A 27,189-nucleotide genomic window follows, 5' to 3' on the forward strand; every position below is an offset into this window, starting at 1 on the left:
TTGGAAACATCGTAATTCATCCCGATAATATCATTCCAGTCGGCGTTAAGCTCGACACACAAAGTAAGTGTAACATAGCAAAGAAGACGAAATGAATGGACAGTTGTTTGACATGATGAAAAATTACAAGTTCAGAACTTGCAGCAAAGCATACGAGTTGTAGCATTCAAGGCTGGGCCCGTATTTGCAATTTTGGAATTGACATCGAGTTGCATCTTTGGTAGATTTGGTTTTCGTAGCGGAATATCGCCGTTTCTGCAATGGCAGGACAAGTTAAATGGGTGAACATTGGGTCGATTTTGGTTGGACCAGACTTAATTCATTGCTTTGGGATTGTTGTGCTTCGAGATTCAAAGATTTCAATGTTCCAACAAAATATAAACATGAGAGCCTCTACCAACGAAAATTATTCTCAAGTATTCTACATAAACCATGATACACAAGACGACCCAAGTCGACAGAGTGAATGACAGAGGCTAGCGAATTGGCCATGCATCGCGCCGTCACATTGAGGTGAGCACACGAGGTTTAGTGAGTCATATGAATTAATAGAATCGCACCTTGCCCTATGTGACTTTTTAATGAACTAAGCCGACTATGCGGCTCAGTGTCTCATGCATGCTGTAGTCTAATTCATAGTTGGCATACCTGACGCTATATACAAGAAACTTTCATAGGCGAAGAGACATAATGAACGGGAGCCGTTCGAGACAATATGTTTGTTGCAGCACTCCTGACGTCGCGATTCCATGCATCCCAATCCGAGTCTTGGAGAAAATTGCGTAAAATGAATGATTGGCGTGGAAAATTACAAAACTTATCTCAAATGGAGTTTGAAAACATTTATATTAGAATGAAAAGAAAACCCAGCAATCAACATACCTTTGCTCATATCGCTGCCGGTGAGAGACATATCCCCGTTCACAATATATTCCTCGCACAGTTTTGAAAAAATATACAGCGCTGCAAAGAAAAAACAGAATATATCACATCCACATTCTCCACAATCCATGCTGGATGTTGATCCGCCATGCAAAATGTCCCATGCAGACACTCGAGCGGTCGAGCTCATTTCGTGGTACCATGATATACACCAAATTATTTCCCAATACAACACTCCGACAGAATTTCAAGGCGTCCCAAAATCGAAAACAACTCACCTCGAACAGCCGAAACTAAACGATTTCCCGAATCGACATTTCCCTGCTGTTTCCTGTTCTGACCGTCATCGCCACCGCTACCGCGAAACACGAAGCCTTGCTGAAATCTGCCGTCCCCGCCGGCCACCGCCTGACCCGAGGCGCCGTTCGTCTGGCCGCCCATCCCCTGATCCCCTTGGAAGAGCGAGTTGACTTTCATTCGCTTTCTTGAAATCTCTTCGGGATCTGAGCAAAAAAGGTCACGGGTTTGCAATTGAAACAGGCGACAGTATATTAGAGTTTGCATTGTCCAAAGAAAAAGTTGTCGTCTGTGGTGGATTTTCCAGATCAATAAGTACGTGGAGAATTACAAATTTAAATTTAATTATTATTCTTAGAATTGGAAGGGTTGGAAAACACCTTGTAAGTTTTACGCACAGATGGTCAGTAACATACTACTGCTACTTTTTCAGAGTAATGAGCTAGGCTTGCTACTTTTACTTGTAATAAGCATGAGAATTACAAGTTTACATCTACGTACTAAACTATCCGTGGAATTGGATAGCTCGAAAATCGTCCCGCAGTGTGGTGGTGGTCAGCGATGAAGAATATTCATAGCTTGAACTTGAAGTATGTGGTCTACTTTTGACTACTTTACAGACCTTTAAATTCCTACTTCCTCCCGAAGTCATTTTGACATGTCTTTGTTAATTGCTACTTCCACCTGTAACTGAGTATAAATCAACTTCTAATTCTACTTGAGTGGCAACGCTGACTACTTTTGGAGGTTTTACAGTACACAGTCACTACTTCTTACCTTCCTTTATCGGCATGTACACAAACTGCTTCGAATCCGATACTTCCCCATCGGACCGTCTTCGAAGTTGAACCTGAAAAACGCGCGTCCTCAATAATTGACCTGCGTGACGAGCAAACATTTGCTTCCTACGTTCACTGTCACGGGCTCTTTGATATTGATGTCTCTGTATCTGGGAGTGCGAAACACAATGGCGAATTGGCGATGCACGTCGGTAGGCGAGAAATCCCCATACGCGTCCCAAATTTCGTCTCCGAATTGATTCTCCTCGTAAAATCGGACTTGGATGTCATCTGTGTTGAGATATATAATCATAATCACGTTAGAAACAAGTATAATGCAATGAGGAAAACATCGCGCCACGATTTTAGGAAGAGCTCAAAGGAGTGATATAATGCATTGACAGAATGACAGAGACCGTAACACCTTCTAACAAACACACCGGACAAACACCAAATTCCTAATCAATTGTCCCACGGTTATAATTTGTAGCACTGCATCTGGTTTGCTGTCGTAACTCCAAATTACCAGTATCAGGTCTGTGAATATCACACTGAAGACAGCAAGAGTACTACTCTAAAATATATTATCAAATGACCGAATGAGTACCAGGCCCGAGGTATACACGACAGCGCATACAAAAAGTAACATTTTCAAGTTGGATAGCAACACCTTTTTGAACTTTGTCACACAAAAGGTAAATCTCATCCATCCCATGAGCAGAACCATTCGTTCGGTCCATCCTGCAAATTTTTAATGTCGCTGCATTCGGCGATTCTGCAACAGAGAAATTGTGAAAGGTCTGGAATAATTGTGCAACAAACGCCGTTACGTACTGCTGTCAAAAATAGCGTCAGATATAACGGGTTTCAACATTAGCGTGAAGGCTCCGTTTGTGTCCGGCAAGTAGGCGATAAACATCAACCGAACGACGGCCAAATCAATTGATTTAGCTTCTGAAAGTGCTTTGGCTTTGATACGTTGCCGGTCTTCTTCTGTCGGAACAGATATCCCGTGAGAACATTGATCTGCATGCACAAACTCAACCCTAACCTTTAATAGCTCTCTGAACATCAAGCGACAATCCTTCGTTGAGCGACGACAGCTGCATTTCAGCGGCAAGATACCTTTCCTCGAGGATGCTGGCGACGTTCTTTTTCGTGACGTGTTGAATGCCGAGATTTGGGAATCTTGAAAATTATAATATTTCAGAGATGCATAATTATTGTTACGCCACTTTGAGTATGACAACGTTACTCGAATAAATCTTACGTTGCCGTCATGTCTTTTGGTCCGCACTGAACGGTGCATATACCATTTTGGCATTGTTTCCCGACAAGCGAGTGAGGATGAAGTCTGGGGTTTTCCTCGTTTGTGACAAGCTGAACGACTATTCTCGCGTAACCAGTGTAGTTTCGTATCTAAGACGTAATTCATTGCGTTACTGTAGGTCGCAGCACAGGCGTCACACTCATAGCTCCTGAGAGGGCGAGGATTGCAATGTTGCACCATTTGACACTGACAGTATCTATCAAAGGACTATTTTGTTAGTAGTTTTTATTTGATAAATTGATCATAATAATTTCAGTTATTCTTCTGCCATAATTAGGGTTCATAAATATAAAATCGTGAAGCATAGATTATAAACAAAGACTTAGACCTGGGGTGTAGCATGAAGTATGGCTGATATCTATAGGAATGCTTTCGACATGTCAAAGAAAATGCTAGTCTGAAAAGTGCTTTTGAAAGTAAGTAAATTTTGCCAAGGGGTCGCAAAACTTCAACAGCTTATTGGAGGTGGATACTTTTCGAATTGAAGGGCGGATCCTTGACACAGGCTATTTCCGTCAGTTTTTATTTCAATTTCACCCATGAACATGATGCAAAGCCATCTCAAAACTACTTTCCACTATGTAAAAGCCAAAGTGTAAAACATCAGGTAGTGTATTCGTAGAAGCAGTCTAAAAACACAACCACTGAGTAATCCTAAAACCCACTTTGTTACAGACCACTTCTGATATCATATAACATATACATCATCAACAAAGCCAGGTAAATAGTAATTTTGAATAAAAATCACCATTTAGTGTTGAAAAATTTTCATGCCCGCCTATAGCACATGTTCTACAAAACCTAGAACAAGTAGCCTGGGGCCTACTTTCAATATATCAACGCGATGAAACCAGTTGAAAATAAAATTCGATCACATCTTAACCGTTTACCTGGACCGCTGGATAGGTCTTTTTGTTTTTGTCGCTGCTTGCCCCCGGTATGCCACCGTGCGACGGTCCTTCACATGAGTAACGAAAACGAAATCCTCTTCCTTTAGGATGTTCTATGATATCCAGGAATGGCTCATGATTCTGTGATATAGTTGTAATTGTTGAGAGATGACGACAAACACAAAAGAGATTGTGAAAATGACATCTCAAAGTTTGGTGCTAATTCGAATTGAGGTTTTATTTACAGCCATACCTCGTCTGGATCTGGAAACCCGGCATCATTTTCATTCTTGTACGGTATTAGAGGTTGCTGATACATTTATGCATGTAAGGTGTTAAAATTAAATCTGGAACAGTAAATCTCAAATTTGAGATGTTTTTTGGAAGTCATTCTCAAGTTGCTGTTAAGTCCAGTGTGTTCCCAAACAGTGGGTCGTGACCCAAAGAGACCTTTCCGCGTGGTCTCAAAATATTTCACATTAACCGTGAATGCATCGTGTTTGTGTAATAATGAACTTTTCAAGCGCACCATGGTAAGCGTCTTTCAAAAATAGAATGTTTTTATCGCAGTGCTAATCCAGAAGCTTTTGGAAGATATAGACAGTTTGAATTTTCACAGCGAATAGTAAGTTCAAAGTCTTGGAAAAAAAATTCAACATTGGAAAAGCCAAGTTGAAAGTGGAAAAATGGATGTTTTGTATAAGCCTCGACTCTATCGAAGAAAACAAAATAATTGTGGAACAATTATAATCCTTCAATATTTTGAAAAATACTTTTCCAAAGACACGATGTCACAACCACATGACTAGATAATAATATCACCCACCCTTCACACAATCAAAGCTCATTACCTATCATTACGTTTGATTGAATCATTGCAATACGGGTCAAACGACAGCCCTTTGAAGATTGCTTTTAGTATTCAAAAAACTGTGGTTGAAGTTTTGATTTCAAGATGCATGAATATCAGTAGCAGTAATGACTGTTCCTCAGTTTTGAACTACCTAATATACAATTGAATAAAATATACAATTGAAATTATTTATATGTTTTTGGCTGACAATTGTCAGCAACTATTCTAGTGGAGAATTCAAAAGAAATCCCTTCTAGCATGCATACATACAAACATATATATGTGAAGGAGCGCTTTCTGCATTGTCTTGGCAAGCATAGAGATTACAATTATGCAATTGAATAGTATATTCATATTGAAATATACTATTCAATTGCATAGTGAAGTTCTGTACCTCCAAGAAGCTGTTCAGATTACAATTAGAAATAGATGACGATATTGGGATTGCAATCACCAATATAACCATCAAATATATTTGTTTTGTTTCTAGCATGGAGCCCATAGGGCCATAGCTGTCCTCAAGGCTCCAGAATAAATGCATCTGATTGCTGTTTCATGCAAGGGTAAATCCAGACTAAATTAAATGGGGTTCCACTTTGATTTACTCATTTTGTCTTGATGGAGACGATATATAATGTACATCTATAAATATCAATATGCACCAGGTGACATCACATTGCTAAATATATAGCTGTGACCAGACTGGAAACAGTGGTTGTTTTCAGGAATGAGTTGCACGTGACAGTAGGGTTTCTCTCATAGAATAATGAAGTAATTAAACGGAAAGTTGCGCCTGACGTTGCCACCAATTCCACTCTGGGGCTGTGATAGGTTATTATAGATACTCGTCTCCAACTTTGAACTGAAAAGTGGTATATTTGGATAGTCTATGTTGAAATTGAGTTGAAACACTGAACATAAGCAGCAAGATATGATCATCCTTGAGGCTTCAAATACAAACATACCAATACCAGCAACATGAGACTGATGTGGACTGTGTGTGTGTGATGCATGTTATATAGCCTTAGTCACCATTATGTTCAGAAAAATCCAAATTAAAAATATGATTGACAGTTGACACTGCATGATACAGTTTAACAGTCACTGCATAAGAACAGTGGATTGATAGAAAACATGTCGCTATTTCGAGCTTCGAATGAATAATATTCTATGCACTACACTACCAGGGTGGGGTACTGAATATGTATAATAGTCATGCTTTGTTGTGCGTCCATGGCCCTGGCAATCAAAGGTCAGATTTATAATCCAAATTGGCAAAAAAAAAAGATCAAGGAAAGATCAAAGAGAAGGACAATATATAGCGGATACCGGTAGATATATTATAGAGGTATAAGGTATGTGTCGAATAATAAAGTTATACAGTAGCCTACGGTAAAAACTCATTTGCCTACGGTGTGCGATTCATTCGAGAAAAATCTACATCAAACCTGTCTTGTTGGATGCATTACACATATCTGAACTACATTTTAATGTTAAAATTGGGGGAATCCTCCTTAATTTCCCCAAGCTAGCTCACCCCATCAACAGATACAGCCATTCCGCAACTATCTCCATTACACGAAATATACTTCCCCTTATCCTGTCCCGTATGGGGCAGCACCCTCGTAAGAACACGCGATTGGTTCGGATACGGTCACGTGATCATGACGCTTTTCTATATTTAGTAATTCGGAAAACACCAAACGGTGAATACATGAGTTCGTAATGGCCGTGTGGCGTTTCATCATTGCACGATTCATGCCTCCGGAGAATAATCTTTATCGTTCATATCAATCCACTGCAGAAAACAGTTTCGACACATCATGCAATATGATGTGATGGAAATTCTGTAATATTCATCATCTGTCTGTATACCGCGGAGCTTGTCCCAGCTTATTGTGACCGCTCTCCAGGCTTCGTACCAATAAATCATCATCATCATCATTGGTTTATTAGCAATTTTATCAGTTCAATACACCACAAAAAATGCGATACAATGAAAAGACAGGAAGATGTCGAAGCGACAAGGAGTAGTCTATGGAATCTGACACCCACCTTGGCCTAGGCCAGTGGTTCTTAACCTTTTTTCCTCCAGCGCCCCCTTTCAAAAATTATCGTGCTCCAGCGCCCCCCCAAACTTCATAATGTAAGGAATGTAATATAAAGACAATGAGTGAGAGGGAGGGCCGTAACAGCACTTCGTCAACCCCCTAAAAACGATTGCCTTGCGCACCCATAGCGTGATAAACCGAAATTCTGAGGGCTTCGCCCCCACGAATCCCCTATCGTGATTTCGATGGTCAGCAAAGTTTGTGTGGCCAGGTCACCCTAGGTACCAAAATTTTCTATAATGCATGAATGAATAGGTGGCAATTACATCTATAAGTCGAGGTAAACTGAGTGAGCTGTTGTATGGGAGATAAAGGGCACGTAATTAATAATTAAACATATTCGGGCGTGCCCGCAGGCACAATTATTCGTCACCAGGGCCGTAACAGCACTTCGCCAGCCCCCCCCCCCCCCAAACAAAAAAAGTTGGTCCTGGGCCCCCATCGGGTGATAAACCGAGCTTCCGGGGGGGCTTCACTCCCAGACCCCCATTAGGCTGTCCTCTATTTGCTGAAAGCCTGTTAGGTATCTACATTGGGTGTCCATTTACTGAGGCAGCTATTGTCGCCTAGTCGCGCGAAGCGCGAAAAATTTCACTAATTAATGATTGAATTGGTCAATATCATCGAAAATTGCATGTAAATTGAAATTAATTTTTATCCTCTCTCTGCTCACGTAAACACATATACCGGTAGAGCTGAGTGAGGTGCAATGTTCCCTCTAAGCTGCGCACGTGCGCAGTGCTGACACGGTCTCTACGCACAGAAAATCTACGTTGCGCACAACAAATCCGAAGTTATTACCTTTTTTTAGTCGATACGCACGGTTGTCCAGGGGTCAGCGCAGTGAGTTGTTGAGTGTGCGCAGACTCATCAAAACTTAAAGCGAACATTGTGAGGTTTCTTGGAAACTGTAGGGCCCGTTACTAATAATTAAACATATTCGGGCGGGCGAACCCGTTGGTATGACTTCGTTGCATGATGTTATTTCGTGACCCCCTGGGGATATTGCCCAACAGGAATATCCCTGTCGCCCAATCGTACTAAACTAAAAGACGCACACGATTTGAGATTGGTATTTCTTCACTGATATATAATTTTTCCCTGCCAGATGGAATTCGTCTTCTGGGGTTCAGATTGCCAAGACATGAACATTCGGTGTCAGCTGTTTAGGCGCCCACGGACAATTAACCATATATGTATTTTGAAGGCTATATGTAACGAAGTTTTCGGTGATAATTTGCTCTGAATACTCATTAAGGATATGTCCTATCACCACATCATCTACTGCGAAGCCATTTTTCTCCAGCGCCCCCCATACCGCCCCCCTGAGCCCAGCGCCCCCCATATCGCCCCCTGAGCGTTTCCGCCCCCTTCAACATCGCCAGCGCCCCCTGGGGGGCGCTGGGGGCAAGGTTAAGAACCACTGGCCTAGGCGATGTAAAGAGGAGACATGCACACTAGGGCTCTTCAAAAATGACTTTTTTTCTCAAATCGTACTGGCTACTTGATATTGTTAGGTTACCTAATTTAAGCCTACACCCAAAATTTGGTTCAATTCCAGCCAGTAACCGCTTTGCTACAGGAGAAGAAAGTTTCTATTTATTATATAAAATTAAATAAAAAAAAATTTGAAAATTTTCTGTTCACCCCATGAAAGTGTTAGGCTGTCTATAGAAACGATGTTCACCAAATTTGGTTCAATTCCAACCAGTGGAAGCGGAGTTATTGCCGTCGAAAAATTTGGATTTGAATAAAATAGTATTTACGGTGACCGATTCTTTGTTTATTTATTATAGTTGTGCTCACCGTAAATACTATTTTATTCAAAATTTTATTCACGCGTTTGTCACGAAATTATCTGTCCCGTATTGTAAGCCAGCGCGACCCGCGCGAAAATTTTCGATAATTTATGATAAAATCGGTCAATCATAGATCGGCGATTGCATGTATATTATGCTATCAATTAATTGTCCTCTTTACTCACGTAATTAGATTACCGGTAGAGCTGAGTGAAGTATGTCTTGAAAACGGGAGGGCCCGTGAATAATGATTAAACATCTTCGGGCGGGCGGACCCGTTGATATGACTTCGTTACATGATGTTATTTCGTGACTTCCAGTCTGCTATATCAAAAATATAGAATCGCCCAAACGTAGGCTTCTAAACTAGGAGACGCACACGATTTGAAATTGGTATTTCTTCAGTGGCATAAAATTTTTCCCTGCGGGATGGTATTTGTCTTGTGAGGTTCAGATTGCAAAGACAGGAACATTCGGCGCGAGTCATTTAGGCGCCTATGGACAATTAAACCTATATGTATTTTGTATAGCCTAGCCTATATAACGAAATCTTCGGTCTGCATAAGGGCATAGACCTTTTCGGCCAAGCTTATTTTCTCGCTGCCGATCGTTCTGGCACACTTCTTGGAGTTGCATGTTATATGGCCTAAAACTTGATTGTATGTCTCGGTGGGTCGTGGCGCGGTAATGGCCCAATATCCAATAATATAGATAAACGGCCACTTGAATTCGCGCGCAGCGCGAAAAAATTTTGAAAAAATTGCATAAATTCTCAAAAAATACTCTATGATTTATGCTAATTCACGAAATAATTTTGGGCCCCCTTCGAACTCGCCCCCCCCAATTGGGGGGTTTGGGGTGCGGCAGTTACGGTGCTGGACCCGACTCAACTCAAATCATTCACTCAGGTCATGTTTTATCATCATGAACAGGTAATCTGACAAACAATAGCGGATCTTCCACAGCAGGGTACCTTTTGAAAGTGATGCGATAGTTCATCATCATCATCATCATCATTGGTTTATTAGCAATTTTATCAGTTCAATACACCACAAAAAATGCGATACAATGAAAAGAAAGGAAGATGTCGAAGCGACTAGGAGTTGTCTGTGGAATCGGACACCCACCTTGGCCTAGGCGATGTAAAGAGGAGGCATGCACACTGAATGAAAGTAAAGAAGATAGCATAGAAAAAGGAAGCGACAAGAAATAGGGCGGCATGTCATGGGAAGCGAGATCGATAGGTCAGTCGTGGTCCGGTAATCTTGAGGATGGACTGTATCTATTTAGTAGTAATTGCTTGTACTTCGACTTGAATGTGGACACTGGACATGCTCGTCGACTGCCGGATGGCCGGCGGGATACTGTTCCACACATCAGGTCCGGCATATTTGATAGAGCGATGATCTTTTCGGTCGATCATATGATATTTGGACGACGTGGACGCGCGTGTGTTGTAGGCTACTTGTGCGCTGTTGATTCAGAGGTAAAGAAGTCATTGAAGTATTCGGGGCAACGACCGCAGTGAAACTGATACATAAACTTGGCGATTTCTAGTTTCCGCATATCTTCTATGTTTAGGACGCCGAATCTCTTCAGCAGTTAGGTTCGATGAGTAGGTCCAGGTTTTTTAAGTAGTTTTAGAGTTTCAAATTATAAGAAATATATTCGGCAGTTAAATTTTGTCGGATACTTGAAAATCCAAAATGCCGACGCGGGCCGCGCGTTCGAGACCCCTGGTCTGAAGTAAACAACATCGAAAAAAAAACTGTGACATCGGGCATTAGGCCTAGTTGGATGCCAGATTCGGGGAGCACAACTGGTTGTTCCGTCATCCTCCCATCTGCTCATATTATATTGGTTGCGTCTTAATCACATAAAAATATAACTCAACGAGTATTATTGATTTCATGTCTACTTCAAGCCCAATTTACATCACTCAGAACACGCCTTCTACCGGAGTAGAAAATCGTGCAACTTCATCGTCTGGAATATTGCATTCATAAATATAAGCCTAGATGGAATTGTAGACATGCTAGCTGCTAGCATCACGCAAAAATCACGCACTTTCCATATTAATAAATTCATCTGTGCATTTCGGTCCCGTGGGAGACTCGCACATTTTCAGGGCAAACATAGGTAGGGTGTTTGGTTTTCGCTTTCGAATCCCGTTCAGAGCTTCCTGTACCGGCACTGTGCGAAATCTAAAACATCCTGTCTCTCGTCTCGCTTTCGTACATCCCACTTCCGAAGTGGCAACCTCACATAAGAGAATGCGTGTTACTGTTATTGATGATTACAAGGCAATGAATTTACAACAGTACTGTAAATCATCTCGACACACGAACAACCCAACAATCTAATATGAACTTGTAACATGCAAAATATGATATACTAGTTGATACAGTGAGCTCAATATTGCGAGTTAATGCAAAATTAGCAGTTACGTCGGCAAGTGCAACATATAAGTCAAGTCCCACTGCCACGGGCAGGTTATTCGTAAAAGTTCGATGGTTTGCATTACATTCCCGATAGTTGTGCAGGTGAATTCAATGGAGATGAAATGTATCATTGGTGGCGGTCTTGACCTGCGTTTTTTTTTAACGCAGATAGCTTGCCTGATGAGCACTTAAATAATATTGCAATCGCACAAGGCCAAAGCGTAAAATTCGAATTGCAAACGGTGAACTTACACGGCAGTGACTTTACCAGGTAAATGTGAACAAAAACAGAACAAAAACAGATAACACTGACATGAAAACAAACAAGACTGCAATTGAAGAACATGATTACCTTGAAAGCATACTCGGCCATAGATAGCAAGCGTGTCAGTACCATTGTAACCACCAAATTGTAAATTAGCTATATGAATAAAGTAGCTGCTTGACGTAGTCGTGGACAAATGCGATCTACTCATTGGTAGCTGTTTGCTCATCGTTTCCGGGTGCACACAGTGTACCACTGCTGCCATGTAATTCGGACCAATCCATGTTGCGCAAATCCTCGCAGGAACTTTGCTGCGATGCGGGTAATTCGGTATTTTCAACAGATGGATTGGAAGACGGGCTGATGTCTAAGAATGAAAGAACATGGTAAATAGTGATGATTATTCATTTGAAGATTTCAATAACTTTCAAATTTATTTTTATGTGCGTCCATGAAGGTACATATGATGCACCATACATACCGACACACATGAAATTGAGACGAAACACAGGATAAAAAATATTTCAATGGAATCATGGCTATAGTATAGAAGTGTGAGATGTACAGTATCTAAACAGAGAATAATGGGGATTCTACATTTCTACCTACTCCAACAGTAGGCCTGCTCATTCAGACAGTTATGGTTAGATAAGACATGAGGTATATATGGGTAATCAATTGAATGCACGTTCAGACACTGTAATGCTTGGCGGTGACATCATTATTCGAGCCCTAGTTTATCGCTATCCGTACCTCTCGGATTTGGGGAAGCCACAGCTTCCTCCCGGGCTGGGCAAGAAATGGCTGTCTCGGAGTCCGGTTGCAGGCAATCTTCTCCCAGGTCGGGAAATTTATATTCAAATTCTCGAGAAGGCGAATTCGGAGGAGTTTCTGGCTTTGCGGAAATCACCGACCTGATGAAAAAACAATACCATTGCTTAGGGTGACTAGGGATGGACATAGCGACTCTAGTACATCATCATACTGTAATACATTAACATTATCATACTCACCCGTCAAGTTTAGGCATCAAGTTATTTTCCGCCATTGGATGATTGACAGAGAGTAAAAAGGCTCGTTTCAGAGTTCTGTTCCATACGACAGAGCCGGCAGGTAACTTCTCGTATTCGCCTGTACTTTTGCCACTCAACCGGCCTTCATTCGGACTTGAGTTACGAACGCGACCATTTTCCTGAAAGGCAGCAGAACATAGAATAATTGCTCGTAAACGCATCACATTTTTTCAACAATATGATATGAACCCTTGTAAATATAGTGCCAGACTGCAGCAGTTAGGAGTCATGAAGTATACTGGTATATTTTAATAATAAAGCATCATAGTTAATCAATCCCTTGGAAATAGGTCTCCTTGGCTATCCAATCAAATGAATAAATGTCATAAGCCCCCGTTACCATAACTTCTGCTGCTGGAAACAATGTAACTGAGACACAGTTAGGTCGCATAGGACCCATGATCTTGGATAGTATCATATAAGCAATCCACATAGCTGGATTATTGAACATACCATAGCCTTTAACTCTCAAGATAGTATTGTTCTGACACGTAAAATTTGGCAAAGGCAAAAAGTGAGTCTTAATTAAGCAGTAGCTACGACAACGCTCTCACCTTATGATTGCAGTGATCAACCACAGAATTCTTTATGGACTGACCTTTGCTCTTCGTACCATGTTCCTACACGACCAATATTCGATAAGCATATGATGACAATTGAGAAGGCCGTGAACTTACCTTGAGATATTTAGCAATACTCAATTCCGTACTGCATGTCTTCGTATTGCAAGTAGATTTTTCAAAGCATGTTTGTCTACGGAAGGCATGTACAGATTGCACACAACTTGTCTCCACTAGCGTAGACGTTATTGGGTCAGTAGTAGAACTGAAATATGTGATGTAACGTTATGCTACATCATAATCTATACAATTAAGGAACTTTTGGCATCTCAATCGATCATAATAATAATAATAACTAAGCACAGGATAAGTGATCAAGTAAGGACATTTCTCCATACCAGTGCATAAAATAGCCAGTACAGGTGTGCATTATTGATTTATAATATTGATGACACAACATACAGCAGGACGGGTGAAATATACCAAAACAAAACCAATTACGATCATGGAAATACCGCTTAAAATGGTACGACACTGGAATTTGGTATCTTTTAAGCAAGCCGTATAAAACTCACTATAGGCTACAACTATGTTACATACTCACAGAGAAGGTGTTATTTCATATTCATCGTCGGGATACTTTACCCGACAATTGGTAAAAGTATATCTGGTTGAAGTAAAAGCGAAACTTTTTCCGGGACTTTCGGAACAAGTAGTAAAAATCCCTGAACACAGTGCAAAACAGAATAAACTGCACTTCCAAGTGCCACATATTGAAACGTGATGCAGGTACGCCGGGTAACTCCCGCAAAATAGCAAGGCAAGCCAATAGCGGTGGGTTCGGCCGGGAATGCAAGTCTACTTTCGAGTTATCTCAGAAATATGTGCTGTTTACACACTACCGCGTCGGATCATGTGGTCAAAGTAGTGAGCATTGCTACTCAAGTTGAAGTAACCTAGTGAATATATACTTGATCACAAGTAGAAGCAGAGATTTGCAAGACGTGTCAAAACTACTTCAAGAAAACGAGAGGTCTGAAAAGCACTTAATCAAGGGCGGAGATCATAAAGGCAGCTTATCCAGGAGACTGCTAATCATGTGATTAAAAACTGCTAATCGGGACGCATAAAGTTTGATAAGATTACGAGCGATGATTACCCGAGATTTCCCTAATTTTCAATCAAGTGTTGTTCTCCGTTGAAATTAGAGTTACCATGCGTCCTCCTTTAGGATTTGTCCTTTATTTTTCAGGTTTTTGAAAATGTCCTCCTATTTGAGATTTTGTCCTCTTTATTGAGAATTGTTGTTGAATGTGGGGCAAATTCGACTTGAGATACAGTAAATCAGCACTGAAGTAACGCTCCGGCGGCTCTTTCGAGAGCTGAGCCGGAAAGTTGACCTTTGTTTCAAGTCAACCACCTGATGATGTGAAAGAAAGACGGTATTTTGGGCACTGAGCGAGGAAGTCGGCCTATTTCTTTCGCTTTTAGTCGACCAACCACGGAGATTTTCCTCCGGGATTATAAGTTTGAAAGTAGAAAAAAAGTAGGCAAAACCGACTGATAAAACAGCCGGGCGCGACACGTGCAGAAATTTCAACATACCAATACTAGCGACTGCTTCCCGATGCTTGACAACCTCATTGACTTTCGCCGTATTTTCCAGGACTTTATCAAGGCCGTCGGAACGATTCAGACGTAACACCGGCGTTCGCTTCACGCTTTTTGGGATATCTGCACCGGATGATGAATTCGCAGATTTCGAGCAGGACTCTGCGGATTTGGCCTGCGCCTCGGCGACCCTATCTCTGGTAAGGACCCCGGGGGATGCGTCCCTCGGAAGCTGCAACGTGCGGTCTCTTCCGGCCAGATACTTCCAGTGATTCAGCGTGATGGAACCTGAAAACGTTGCCAGTAAGCACCCGTTATAACGCGAATTCGAATCAAACCTTCCAGGGGCTTTATAATACGAAGCTTCGGCAGTCGTGTAGGGTTTGCGCCGCTTATATCGCTGGAAGACGACGCCATTGAAAGATTAGACCCCGATATTCCGGCTGTCACCGAGTTGCTCCCCGTCAAGCCTGCGTCGCGTCTCTAAAATAAAAGTGGCGTTACCAAAACAGCAACGACTCAATGTGAGATGTAATGTGTTCTAAATCATTATAATATTAATAGTAACCGGTTCTACTATTTTCATCCGCTCAAGACACAGACGATGTGCGATACGATACACACAATGACATGTAAGCAACAGATTGGAGGAAGTCGATCTAATATCTACCTCGCCGTACTAGTATTATTAATGACTAAAGGAACACTGCTCGATCATCATCATTCGGTCGTCTTTTTTCACCCTCGTCATCGTCCGAACCTTTTTGCAAAGACGCCACAAGAACAGCGCTACACTTCACTTTTTGGTATCCATCAACAAATGAGACAGAAAAATTACGTGGACATCGATGAAGCAGCAACTTTAAATTAGTAAGCGACTCGAGAAACGGATTTCTATGTACACCGAAGCTCGAGTGGGCTAAGAAAATGGAGAAAAACACTGCAATATGCATATGCCGAGATGGCCCGTGAAGATTTTTGACAAATTTCATTCAACAGCCTTAATCCAATCCTTCACCCACCCATTAACATCGTTCCGTGTAGTGTAATGAGTATCACTGTTACCGTTATCAAGTCTAGCAAGATCCTGCGCCTTTCAACTACCCTAATTTTCCAAATATAGTAAATCTCCGTGTATAATACGCACCCTTATAATGGCGTGTAAATTGTGGGAAAAAGTCTGCACCCATGTATAGTACGCACCCTGCATTCGCAGTACATGAATAGTTATGTTTTAGTATTCGATGTCATTCTGTTTTGCGATGTCACTGTTGAACAATCATGACATAACGGTTGCTAATCATTATACACATAACGGCATTGTCTCTAAACGATACTAGATAGCAGCCAAAGCATGCGAGGCCCGTGACGGGATTGTTCAGGCCAGCGACACGACACCTTGCGCACGAGGCCTATTACAGATGCGATTGCTCAGGCCAACAATTTGTTGTGCGCACCAGGCCTGTTGGAGATTAGACTGTAGTGTTTAGGCCAGCGATTACATCGTGCACACACAATTAGCGATGACTGCCACGTACGCTCGCTCGCGTACAAAGGACAAAATGTGTGCAGCCAGACAACTCTCGCTAATTGGCAACACGCTTCTCGCTGATTGGCAGCGCGTAACACTGATGAATTACTGGACACCATGGCTGAATGTGATGCCCGATTAAAACAAACATGAAGAAAGGTGTGATTTCAAGTTATATTTCGAGACAGATTTTTTTCAAGGCTTGTTGTACCCATACAAAATACGCACCCCCCAAATTTAGGATTTAAAAAATTGGTAAGATTTTGCGCATTATACAGGGAAAATTACGGTACTCCAAAGTTTGACTTGTGGCTCTGCCGCAATATTCATATCTGGCCCGCTTATCAAAAAGGTCGCACATGCACGATTTGTACCATTCGCTCTTTTCTAGAAATAATCAGATTTCTTTTCAGTGTAACAGTAACTGGCAATGGAAATTGTATAAATACAACACTTCTTTTCGGCTTCATTGTCAAATCGCGTCAAAAGCAACCGGTACGCCTCGTACAAACCTGACAACGCCGTCGTTCCACTTCAATGTACCGCACACTTTCCCGGCGGAGAGCGAGTTTTTTTATCGCCCTTTCCAAGTCTTCGGTGCCGGGTATACCGGGTCGTCCAAGGCTAGGCGTGGAAGAGCTACAAGATTTGACTGCATGTTACCGTCAGACTGTTATTGCTATCAGCAATATCGCTGGACAAACACAGCAAGACCATGCCGTTTGACAAGACATGCATGCTCCAAAATCAAACAGCAGGTTGATGTTGACGAAAAAATAATGGCGGTGGCTGAGACATCAAGATACCAGCTTATATATCACCAGATTAAAATGATTTATTGGGTTCGTTGAAATATCTAAAATTCAAACCACAACCTCGGAGATACAAAGAAAGGCACCAAGTAGGACCGGCACTTTCAAATCCACCTATAGTCAGTGGGTAGGTGCTTATCTACGTGTTTGAAAATATCTACCGATTTAAAGGATTTGAGGTTCGCTGAAATCACAAAAATTCACACATTGTCTGAGATAGGAATTAAAAGGTAACAGGTATCCATCCCCTAGAACAAATAGGACTGATAATTTCAAATCTCGCATAGTCATTAGGTGCATGTGTAACACACACACATTGTGTATTAACGTATTTGTGTACTGGTAGCTTATATTCATGCTGGTAAAAACTAGCGAGACTACTCTCGAAATGGAAAAAAAAAAAACTTTCAGTCATAAGAATCAACGATGTGCAAGGATACCCGAACCTACTGAAAAATGACACATTACATCAAAACATGCAAAAACGCACTCACCAAACATGCCTCCGCACGCTCGCGGCCGACACAACACTTGAAGAACGGTTAGTTTCATCGTCAGGCACACACTCCAAACCCGATCTACCGACACTGCTGAAGACATTCAATCCACGCAAAGAATTTACCGGATTCATGGCATATGCAGCGTGCGGGTTCGCTGTCGATTTCGCTAATCTCGGCGTGTCGAAAGCATGCTTTTTCACATTCGACAAGTTTTTGAAGAACGGATGTCTCCCGGCTTGCAAACAAGGCGTGCTCGACATACATCTACAAACCATAACGAACACATGCAGAAGACTTGGAACAACCCCGCGTCGGCTTTTACGGTTGCAAGGATAAACGCAAGCGGACACATACCCTGAAGCCCCATGAGCGCCCCCATCGCTTGAAATCGGCGACGAGTTTTGTCTCACAGACGATAACGGGAACGGCGTCGGAATAGGACGCTCTTGTTTGGCAGGCGTTAGAGGCTGCAACAATTTAAAAGGTACTTATGAATCGGAGCTGTTGAATGTAGCATATTTCTGCTCAAACAACGTGCATTGGATAGCACTATCCTGCAGGAGCTGCAGAACATTACCGCTATCAATGTGCGTAAGAAATATTGAGGTTTCAAAATTATTCTACAATTGTCCAAAATGCTACGCTTTCTGTGATGACCGATGGTTCAAGATGTTCAAGTTTACATCGTGCCAGGCGTTTGTGTATTTTCACGTGCTACACAATCCATGGAAAGCAACAATTAAAGTTGACTTCTTAATAATATAACACTACACACATAATATTTATCAATAGATATCGGAGATTTCAAAGTGAGCTCTTCGTAATCATTATCTTATGTTTGTTAGCGAATAAAACCAACATAAACCTGCACGGTCCGGCGATTCCAAGGCCTTTGCATTCTATTCACAAAGTTTACTGCGTCAAAAGCACGTTGACTCGAACTTTTAGATACTGCAGTGCGTTCGAAAAGGTTTCTAGAAACAACAGAACTCGATAAAAATGACCAGAACATGGTGGCGAACAAGCAAACGCTCACGCGGCATCGAAATTGTCTTCTGCGTCTTTCGCTATCGGGCTCCCCGCAATCTCGTTCTTAGTGATAAAAGATTCGAAATGCATGTCCGAGCTGCTCTGGCCCGAAGCGATGTTTTCAAACTGAAGCTCGGCTGCCAACGAGTCGCTGAACGGTATTGTCTGCATATAGTCTTCTGGTTGCTGGTCTCGGAGAAAACGGGTTTCCTCGCGAGCCTCGTCTAACGCCAGTGAAATGTCTTCGTATTGATCCTCGAGAATTTGGATCTGAACAAGACACCGGAAAATAACATTCTCATATTCTCGCCGCCACCGTTGTGTTGTTGCAGCAGGCGCGTAGCCAGCCGAAAAATAATGGGTGGGTTTTAAAATATAAGGGAGGGGTTTCGATTTTTCCCAAATTTACTAATATAGCATCAATTTATTAGGGTTAAGTGCATGCGTAAATGAAGATTATAGAGTTTCCTCGTGTTGACGATTATACGCGTATGATAAGCTTGTCGACGAGTCCGGAAGTGCTGTCAATTCGCGAGTCCCTGACCTGTCATGAACAATTAAATATGCGCGCTTGTCAATGAGTCTTACGTAGCCTCGGCAACGATTTGTGCAAGTCGAAATGTCCGAGTTTTTATCGAATATGTGCTATAATGACGCCGATTTCAGGTGCGTCAAACCTCTCCTCTTTTATAACTCAAGCCTTGACACACATCTTCTGATGGTTATGTTTAAGTATTAGCGGAAATAAATTATGTATGTAGGGTACGCAGTGCACTGCACACACACGTTTGCAGACATTTGATGTCGTTCAGTTTCGCGACGTCACTCTTTAATCACAATCGCTAATCAGCATACACTTAACGGCATCGTCTCCAAGCCATCGACAGATAGGAGCCAAGCCATGCCAGGCCCAAGATGTGATATTTATGCTAGTGATGATATATCTTTCGTATTTGGCCTATTGCAGATGCGATTGTGAAGGCAAACCAATGATATCGTGCGCACCAGGCAACGCATATGCGATTGTGCAGGCCATCGATGGCATGGTGCGCACCAGGCCTATTACAGATGCGATTGCCGATCGCGCGGCAATCAATGACCTGATTTTGCAATCATCCCAGCGGAAGATCGCTGTCGCGTTACATTGTGCAGTGCAATGTGCACACTGCACAGACGAATCTCGCTAACTGGCAACACGATTCTCGTGCTTCAGTCATGTTTGGTTGTGACAAGATATAGGATTTATGATCGAACCGTCTGTTTATATTATACATAGATCGTGAACCGAATTACACCAAACAACTTTGTAATGATTGATTCCAACCCAGTTGTTACTTATCGTAATGTATATGATCTAATGTCATTCCTTTCACTAATAGTTTACCAATGCTATGTCTAGAAATACCTATAGTTAGACAAGCAATACCAATACAAAAGTCACGGTGCGGAACTCTGCTAAATATATCTCATGACTCTTTTGACTTCTCCAGCGCGTGGGGTTGCCACGGTGAGCCATAGCGACCATAGCTCACTCTCAGTGAGCAACATGTATATGTATATATAAAATATGTATCCGATATGACGGTAAATTTAGAAAAATAATGTTCCTGTAACACACTTTTACAATTGTTAATTGACAGACCGATGATAGATGATTTCAAGTTCGGAATATTAATCACTTTTTTCAGGCGTTATTTGACACTGGGTTAGGAGAAAACTGACATACGGTATTCAGAAATGTCAATGACAAATAATTTCAACAAGGCCAAATCCATCAAAGTAATCGATTTATGATCCACAAGCAATGAAAAACAATGAATGAATTGACTGGATCTCAAATGTTAATAAACCAATCTTAAATTCAGCAGATCCAAGCACACGATGCAGCTCATCACAATTATACGATATTGCCTCTACGATTCAAAGCAAAGCTAACTGATAGATGTGTGGGTTCAGCATTTTAGAACCCACAGACATCACAACATACACATGAAATACTGTCAACCATTTGTTCAGCATCTTCCACGCCGTTACAAAACATCGGCAGTTCATAGATATAGCATGGACTCGGTATTAAGAAATTATTTCTAGCATCAATGACCTCTTTCGTCAACTCCATTTGAGAGCTGTTGGCTGCCATCAAATGCTGCTGAAGTTCCTCGTTCTCCAATGCGACCTGCTTCTGTTTTCGCTGCATGTCGACAATCTTCGACAGCAGCCTGGTAACTTCTTCTTGCAGTCTGATTCCTTCGTCGTTCTTTTGGGATAGCTCGTCGCTCAGCATGTGGTTGCTATCCCTCGCGTTCTCTAAAAGTTGGTAAAGATAGTTAAAATCCGCCACAAGCTGCCAACAGCCTGTCACAATCGCAACCGGCATCAAAACTACGAGAAATTTCAGCAAAATGACAAGATTTCATGCAGATACATTTGGTGGGCACGAGTTCTAGGCAAACAAATGGCTATTTCTTACAATATCTATCCAGGAATCAGATATTTAATTTTGATCATCATCAGACCATTAATGTTGCTATATAATACTTTCAACAAATACTTTTGGTAAAATATTCATAATTATATATTCAAAAACAACGCCACTATGTTCAAGATTTGAATCAGAAAATACTTTACAGAGACCCTAGTTCTTGTGCAACTACAAAGTACATGATATACAATTATATTTCTCCTAATAACCTAATATTTTTACAGATATTTATGATGGTTGTGTTTTTGTTGGTCCAATCAGCAACAATACTAAATATGTGTGCAGCTACTGGTTGTGGATGTGTTGTGCATTTCCTCAGTTAACCTACCTAACCGCAAACGAGAATTTCCAAATAAGATATTGATGCGGCGCTAGGAACAACTGAAGTAGCCTACGCCCTTAGTTCTACAAGGATCTTGGGCTTAATTACGTTCTTTGTGTACTAACAGATTACTGAATGAATTTGACTCTTGCTAAGCGATCACTGAAACAAACCGGTCATAGTGAAACAGAAGCACTTGTGATTTGAGCACACTTCTCTTTATAACAGAACGAGTGATTGCTCATGACAACTAATAGCACGTCAATAGGCCGGTACAGCGCATAGTAACAAAAAGAACACTCGAAAATCCATAAGGTTAAACAATATTAAACCCCGGTTTGCCTACCGACTGTGCAAATATGAATACAGTGCCATAAGCACGTAACTAATTCCATTAAGGAAGTCTACAACCATCAATGATAAGCAGTAAGCACTCTTAACACTTAAACTAAATTAAAACCAATTACAGCCAGTACTTTGAAATTGTATATTTGGAAATATTCCAGACCTCACGCCAAATAGGGCAAAAAAAAATTTATCTGGAATCAACAAGCTCGAAATTAATAAAGGATTAGCACTGATCACAAGGCTTTGCTGCGTGGAATGTTTGATGACAGAAAACTTGACCCGAGCCATCCTAACACTGTTTCAAATATCTGTCAGCAACATACTCAGCTCTCTTCTCATGTCTTCCAGTTCTTTCAACGCGTCGGACACGAGCATCTGCTCGTGACTCTCCAATTCCTCGCTCTCGCACTCGTACTTGACTTTGTGCTCGCGCAATTCATCGTTGTCGACTGCCAACCGTGTGATGCTCGTCTGCAAGCCCTCCAGGTCCCCCGCCAAGCCGCCGGCGCCAAATCGACGAAACTCTGCGAACAAAATTGAAAATCAACGCCTGATCAGCGATAGTAGACGCTGATTAATTGCGCCAACCAAAATTTTAGAAACAGTAAATTTCATGCTCGAGTGCGTATAAAAACGGAGGAGACATTAATCTTGATAGCTTCAATGTGAGATAGCGGTCAAGATTAACGGAAATTACATTTGGATTTCGACTTCGCCTATCGTCACATGCAGAATTCGAAAACCTGAAAATATTCAGCTTTTCTCAAATTTTAGTTGTTTCTTTTCAAATTAGACTAGAATAAGAATGATAGCTACGATTTTGATAAGACTTATAGCTATTGGTTTTTTTTTCGAATTAGATTAGAATTATTGTATTCGCGAATACTTGGAAATTTAATCTAGGTTCAGTTCATATCAAATCAGAGTTCATTAATATAAGCATGAGAATGGCTCGTTGTGCACAATACAATTTTCCTGTAGCATTGTCAGGAAAACCAGAAATTAGATTAGAATTAGATTACTGGCATTTGATTTTAATTTGTCAAATTAGACAACCAGAATTATCTAGATATCACACTCCTCGGGAGATTAAAGTGATGAAATGATAAAATGAACCAGAACCAGCATTATGCAAACCACATTCGTTCCAACCAATCACAGCCAAGTCGATATTAATCAATTGACTACGATCAACCTCCCCACCCCTATTCCAGAAAAAAGCCGTCTTCAGGACCACATGATTGAGAATGGCTGAAAACTAAAATCGAATATCAGAAGTGATTTATGATGATATGAAATTTTAGAATGAAGTGCGGTGGTAATCCTACCGCAATCCTAATAATTTCAAATGAGAGGGAAAGACAGCCTACCTTTCACAGGCGATGGTGCGGCGCTCGAGTCCGTCTCTTCGTTTACATACGTATGAAGTAAATCCTCTTTGAGGCTAATTTCATGTTTAAGCTGTGAAACCTACACAAGTCAAAGAACGAACGGTTACATTTTGAATCCAATTGCAATCACAGGAATGTGCAAACCTCTTCGAGCGCATTTCCGAGCTGGATTCCGAGCTCCTCGTTGCACTGTTGTGCTTCTCTGTTCTTCTGCAACAAAGTCTGCCCGATTCTGGCAGCCAACTCAATGTCTCGTTCTTTTTCTTCTAGCAGACGAGTGACGGCCTCAATGTCATGGTAAGTCTGTGTCATCTGGCTCAATCTGTCCCCGCTAAGAACTGGAAATGCGAAACACAAATACCAATATAAACCCGGCCTATATAGTCAATATACTATTATGAGAGCTCAGTGAAAAATAGGGACTTCATGTCAGCAAAGAATCAAAATCTGGTACCTATTTTCAAATGATTCATATTTTGAAAAATCCATTTTATGTAAGGCCCCATGTACACTCGTACAGGTATCAAATTTAAGTGGTTTCCAGTAATGAAGTACTTCTACTTGAATAGATTTGCATTACGCCGAATTTGTCATAATAAACAGGATACATTGACAGGCCCCTGTATCACAGTAAGACTACTGTGTTACATGCTCAATGCTGATATATGCATGGAGCAGCTGCATCTTGATAGTATTCATCAATTAAACATCACTTACGGAAATATTGAAAAGTCTGCTCATATAGTTCTGGAGACAATTCGGCATCAGAATCCGGGCAGAGCAATGGCGTCTGCAACCAATCTTGCTGGCAATAACCAGTTGCCTGATCAACAGGAAAGTGCTATTTCAATATTGGTAACATTCATGACATTACAGATATACATTTGGAAAAATGATCAACAGTAAATGGCTTCATAAACATAGTGATTGATTGAAACTTGTATGGTAAGATGGTGAGGTTTTCAGGTCCTCATAAGCACTACACAATGTTGAGATTGTTTGGAAATGTTGACAATAAATCAAAATTTACAAAAAAGTCTCTAAAAGCTACACCGATAATGCGAGAACAAAGGTGGCAATTTGTATATGTATCGGTGTTGATTGTACACAGGCCAACCAAATTAGTTGCAGGTTAAGAAGAAGAATCATGAGAAACACGGCACAATCAATTGCCAAAGATGCAACAAGATATACTAAGAGTATATCTAATATATAACGTAAGATTGCCAATTAGATGCTCACGAAGAAAAGAATCTAAAGCCTCCTAATAACAACTCACGCTGTCTGCTCGAAGTCGATATTTTGGTATTTGCTCGGAAACCAACGACACTAGATTCACTTCTGCAGAGTCTGAAGAGTTGTGGATGTCTACAAATAGAAAATAAGTCACATTATACTGATATCTCCAATAAAATATTTGTTTCCATTCCTACAATACATATTTGTAAGCTGCAGTACCAGACTGGAATCGGTGGTTGTTTTCGACAACATGTTGTGCGTGACAGACGGATTTCTCGCGTGATTGGAAAATTTCATCGGCGTGCCGGAAATATTTTTCGTTCTGATTCGATATTGAATTACTTATTAAACGTCACAATGCGCTAAAATAGATCTGGTATACGCCGAACTAGGGTTACGCCGTATATTCGCTGTTGTGCAAATGCCACGCTTGCTTGCGTTCATTGTAAAGCGCAAGCGCCTTACTCTGCATCTGGACTCAGGTATCGCTTTGTGACGTCATCATAATTCATTAATCGGCGTGATCAGATAAAAATGCTCGCGTGACGTTGCGCGTGCCGTTGCCACCGATTCCACTCTGGCTGCAGTGGGAGTTTGATGGATTCACTTCACTAAGACGTTTCGACTCCTTACTTTCTTTTCAATGTACTGCCATTCTTGTAATGTCATGATTCAAAAATCAAGAGAAAATATTTCAGTGAAATGGTGAGCTACTCCAAATGATTATGATAATGGTAGCCTAATAGAAAGTTTTTCTCAATCAAGCCAGTTCAACATTGTAGGCCTACATGGTTCATTCATGTATCATAGAGGCTAGAGGCATATGATAGCATGAAGCCGTCTATAAAAAATAAGTCTAACAAGTCTAATAAAGTATAAGTTTTGATTTCAATGAGAAGGATTGAAATAGTGCATACCTGAGCGATATATATTCGTGAAATAATTTCAACACTCACCCGTGATAGTAGACGCTTCTTTAAGCATAACTCCATCCGTTTGTAATTCAGCTTCTGTAGCACTCACACGCGCTTTCCGTCAGATGTTCAAATTTTCTACTAAGCTGCATGTGATGGGAATGTCTTCATATCCCTTCAAATCTCTTTCATTCAAATGACGAGTTTCTCTCGATTGGTGCTAGTTACGATACTGGAAATATAGATTAAAACCGATCGCTGTCGTTGCATAGGTTCATTACTTTTATGCCAATTGCCACTGAGCTATTGACCGATCCATCGAACCAGAATCACAAGTTAGTATGCGATTCCACTCCAGACTCTCACATTCCAAATCACGACTGCGACGCACGAATCTACACATTTTCAGATTGCAGACTGTGCTTCGCCACAGAATATAAAAATACGCAATAAACAGGGCACTGACCACTGATTGTTATGAAAGTTGAAAGAACGCAGAAGAGAACATAATGGGTTGACGGAAATTCCGACGGCGCCGACGGGACTAGTGCCGTGGCGACGACGATGACGCATATCGAGAGCAGCCACATCAGATCCACCAGCGCAATTTACAGCGTTGAAAACTGTTATGAAGCAACGGTTACCATTCTTTGACGGTAAACAGTTGGATTAAAAACCTGACATTCGCATTGTGGGTCGCCATTTTACGAAATAAGTTTCTCCTACTTTCGGAAACTTTTTCTAGAGACCCCGCGACTGGCGATTCGTTTGCTGAGTACTCATAACGTGAAATTTACGTCTATTTTATAATAGAATAATAATAAAAATTCGACAGTGTTTAATTAGAGCCTTCACAAATCATAGCCTTCGTGAAGGCTTTATGGTTTAATCGTAGATTAAGAAACACTGATTTAATCAAGCATAGCAATAATCGTACAGGCATTCATATTTTCACCAGTTCAAGGCGAACAAATGTGCAATGTGATACACAAGACCCACATTATAATCGCGGGTCAAGCAGCAGTACATAAAACAGTGGTTATATGATCTATGGTGAGAGAGAGAGAGAGAGAAAGTATCTTTATTTGGCCACATTACAAATCAACATCACACATGAAAAAAACTGGAGCACAGGGAAATGCGACATGCAAGGAAGACGGGGGGCTCGATCAGTCGATATGACAAAGTCTTCAAAGTCCAGTCACCCAGGACAGGAGCAATTATCACAGTAACGAATATAAAAGTAAATAAAAACTTGGGAACAAAAAGAACAACAAACATACAGCATTATGGATCAATAAGAAATTAAATAGGGCCATTAAAACTTGCAAGATGCTCAGAACATTGTAGTTTGAACTCACAAATGTCTAAATACGGAGATTAGGTGGCAATTTATTCCAAATATTGACACCAATAAACTGATTGAACTTTGCACATTGGCAGAGTAGCCTACTAGTGTTTCGAAAACGGACAAGTAAGATAACTGCATATTGCATACCAAATATAAAAATCTATAACATCTCAGCAGAACAGATGAATAACCGGGAACTGCGAGCTACGAGAAAATCAAACGATGAAAATGATAGCTCAAAACGATTTTTTTCAGTGAAGTAGCCTACGCCATGCATTGTGGTTGCGGCGTGTGGATATTCCCTTAATAGAGACCTGACAACTAAATTTATGTAGGGTTACCATACGTCCTCTTTTCGAAAAAAACACGCGTTTATCAA

The 27,189-nt window shown here is 41.1% G+C and overlaps 2 protein-coding genes across 4 annotated transcripts in view; both read right to left on the bottom strand.

Moving 5' to 3' along the window:
* Positions 1-27,189, bottom strand: part of LOC145455998 (ephrin type-A receptor 4-like) — a 200,124-nt gene that overhangs the window by 27,185 nt on the left and 145,750 nt on the right. The window lies entirely within an intron of this gene.
* LOC145455418 (trafficking kinesin-binding protein 1-like) lies at positions 11,231-25,778 on the bottom strand. Of its 2 annotated transcripts, XM_080333389.1 has the most exons (20): positions 25,502-25,778; positions 24,586-24,674; positions 24,024-24,129; positions 23,451-23,644; positions 23,286-23,385; positions 22,239-22,439; positions 20,865-21,070; positions 18,771-19,033; positions 18,600-18,708; positions 18,089-18,201; positions 17,729-17,998; positions 16,935-17,061; positions 15,230-15,374; positions 14,886-15,179; positions 13,885-14,005; positions 13,398-13,545; positions 13,275-13,340; positions 12,661-12,839; positions 12,401-12,561; positions 11,231-12,014 (listed from the first exon to the last, which is right to left on the bottom strand). In XM_080333389.1, the coding sequence occupies exons 1-20, from the start codon at positions 25,527-25,529 to the stop codon at positions 11,851-11,853; spliced, it is 3,084 nt and encodes a 1,027-aa protein (XP_080189515.1). In that variant the 5' UTR covers positions 25,530-25,778; the 3' UTR covers positions 11,231-11,850. The 2 variants fall into 2 exon arrangements, with proteins under 2 accessions (XP_080189515.1, XP_080189516.1); XM_080333390.1 differs by lacking the exon at positions 17,729-17,998.

The sequence above is a fragment of the Botryllus schlosseri genome, chromosome 14 (genome assembly GCF_051294905.1).
Source record: "Botryllus schlosseri isolate E-star chromosome 14, Bs_hap1, whole genome shotgun sequence".
NCBI lineage: Eukaryota > Metazoa > Chordata > Ascidiacea > Stolidobranchia > Styelidae > Botryllus > Botryllus schlosseri.

Bases quoted from the DNA above. Each gene is read 5' to 3' on its own strand.
- LOC145455418 (XM_080333389.1), bottom strand. From the start codon at position 25,529: ATGCTTAAAGAAGCGTCTACTATCACGG. The intron at 23,386-23,450 runs GTTTGCACATTC...TGACTTGTGTAG, and splicing joins TCGGAAATGCGCTCGAAGAG to GTTTCACAGCTTAAACATGA. The intron at 17,062-17,728 runs GTGAGTGCGTTT...CAAATCTTGTAG, and splicing joins AGCGTGCGGAGGCATGTTTG to CTCTTCCACGCCTAGCCTTG.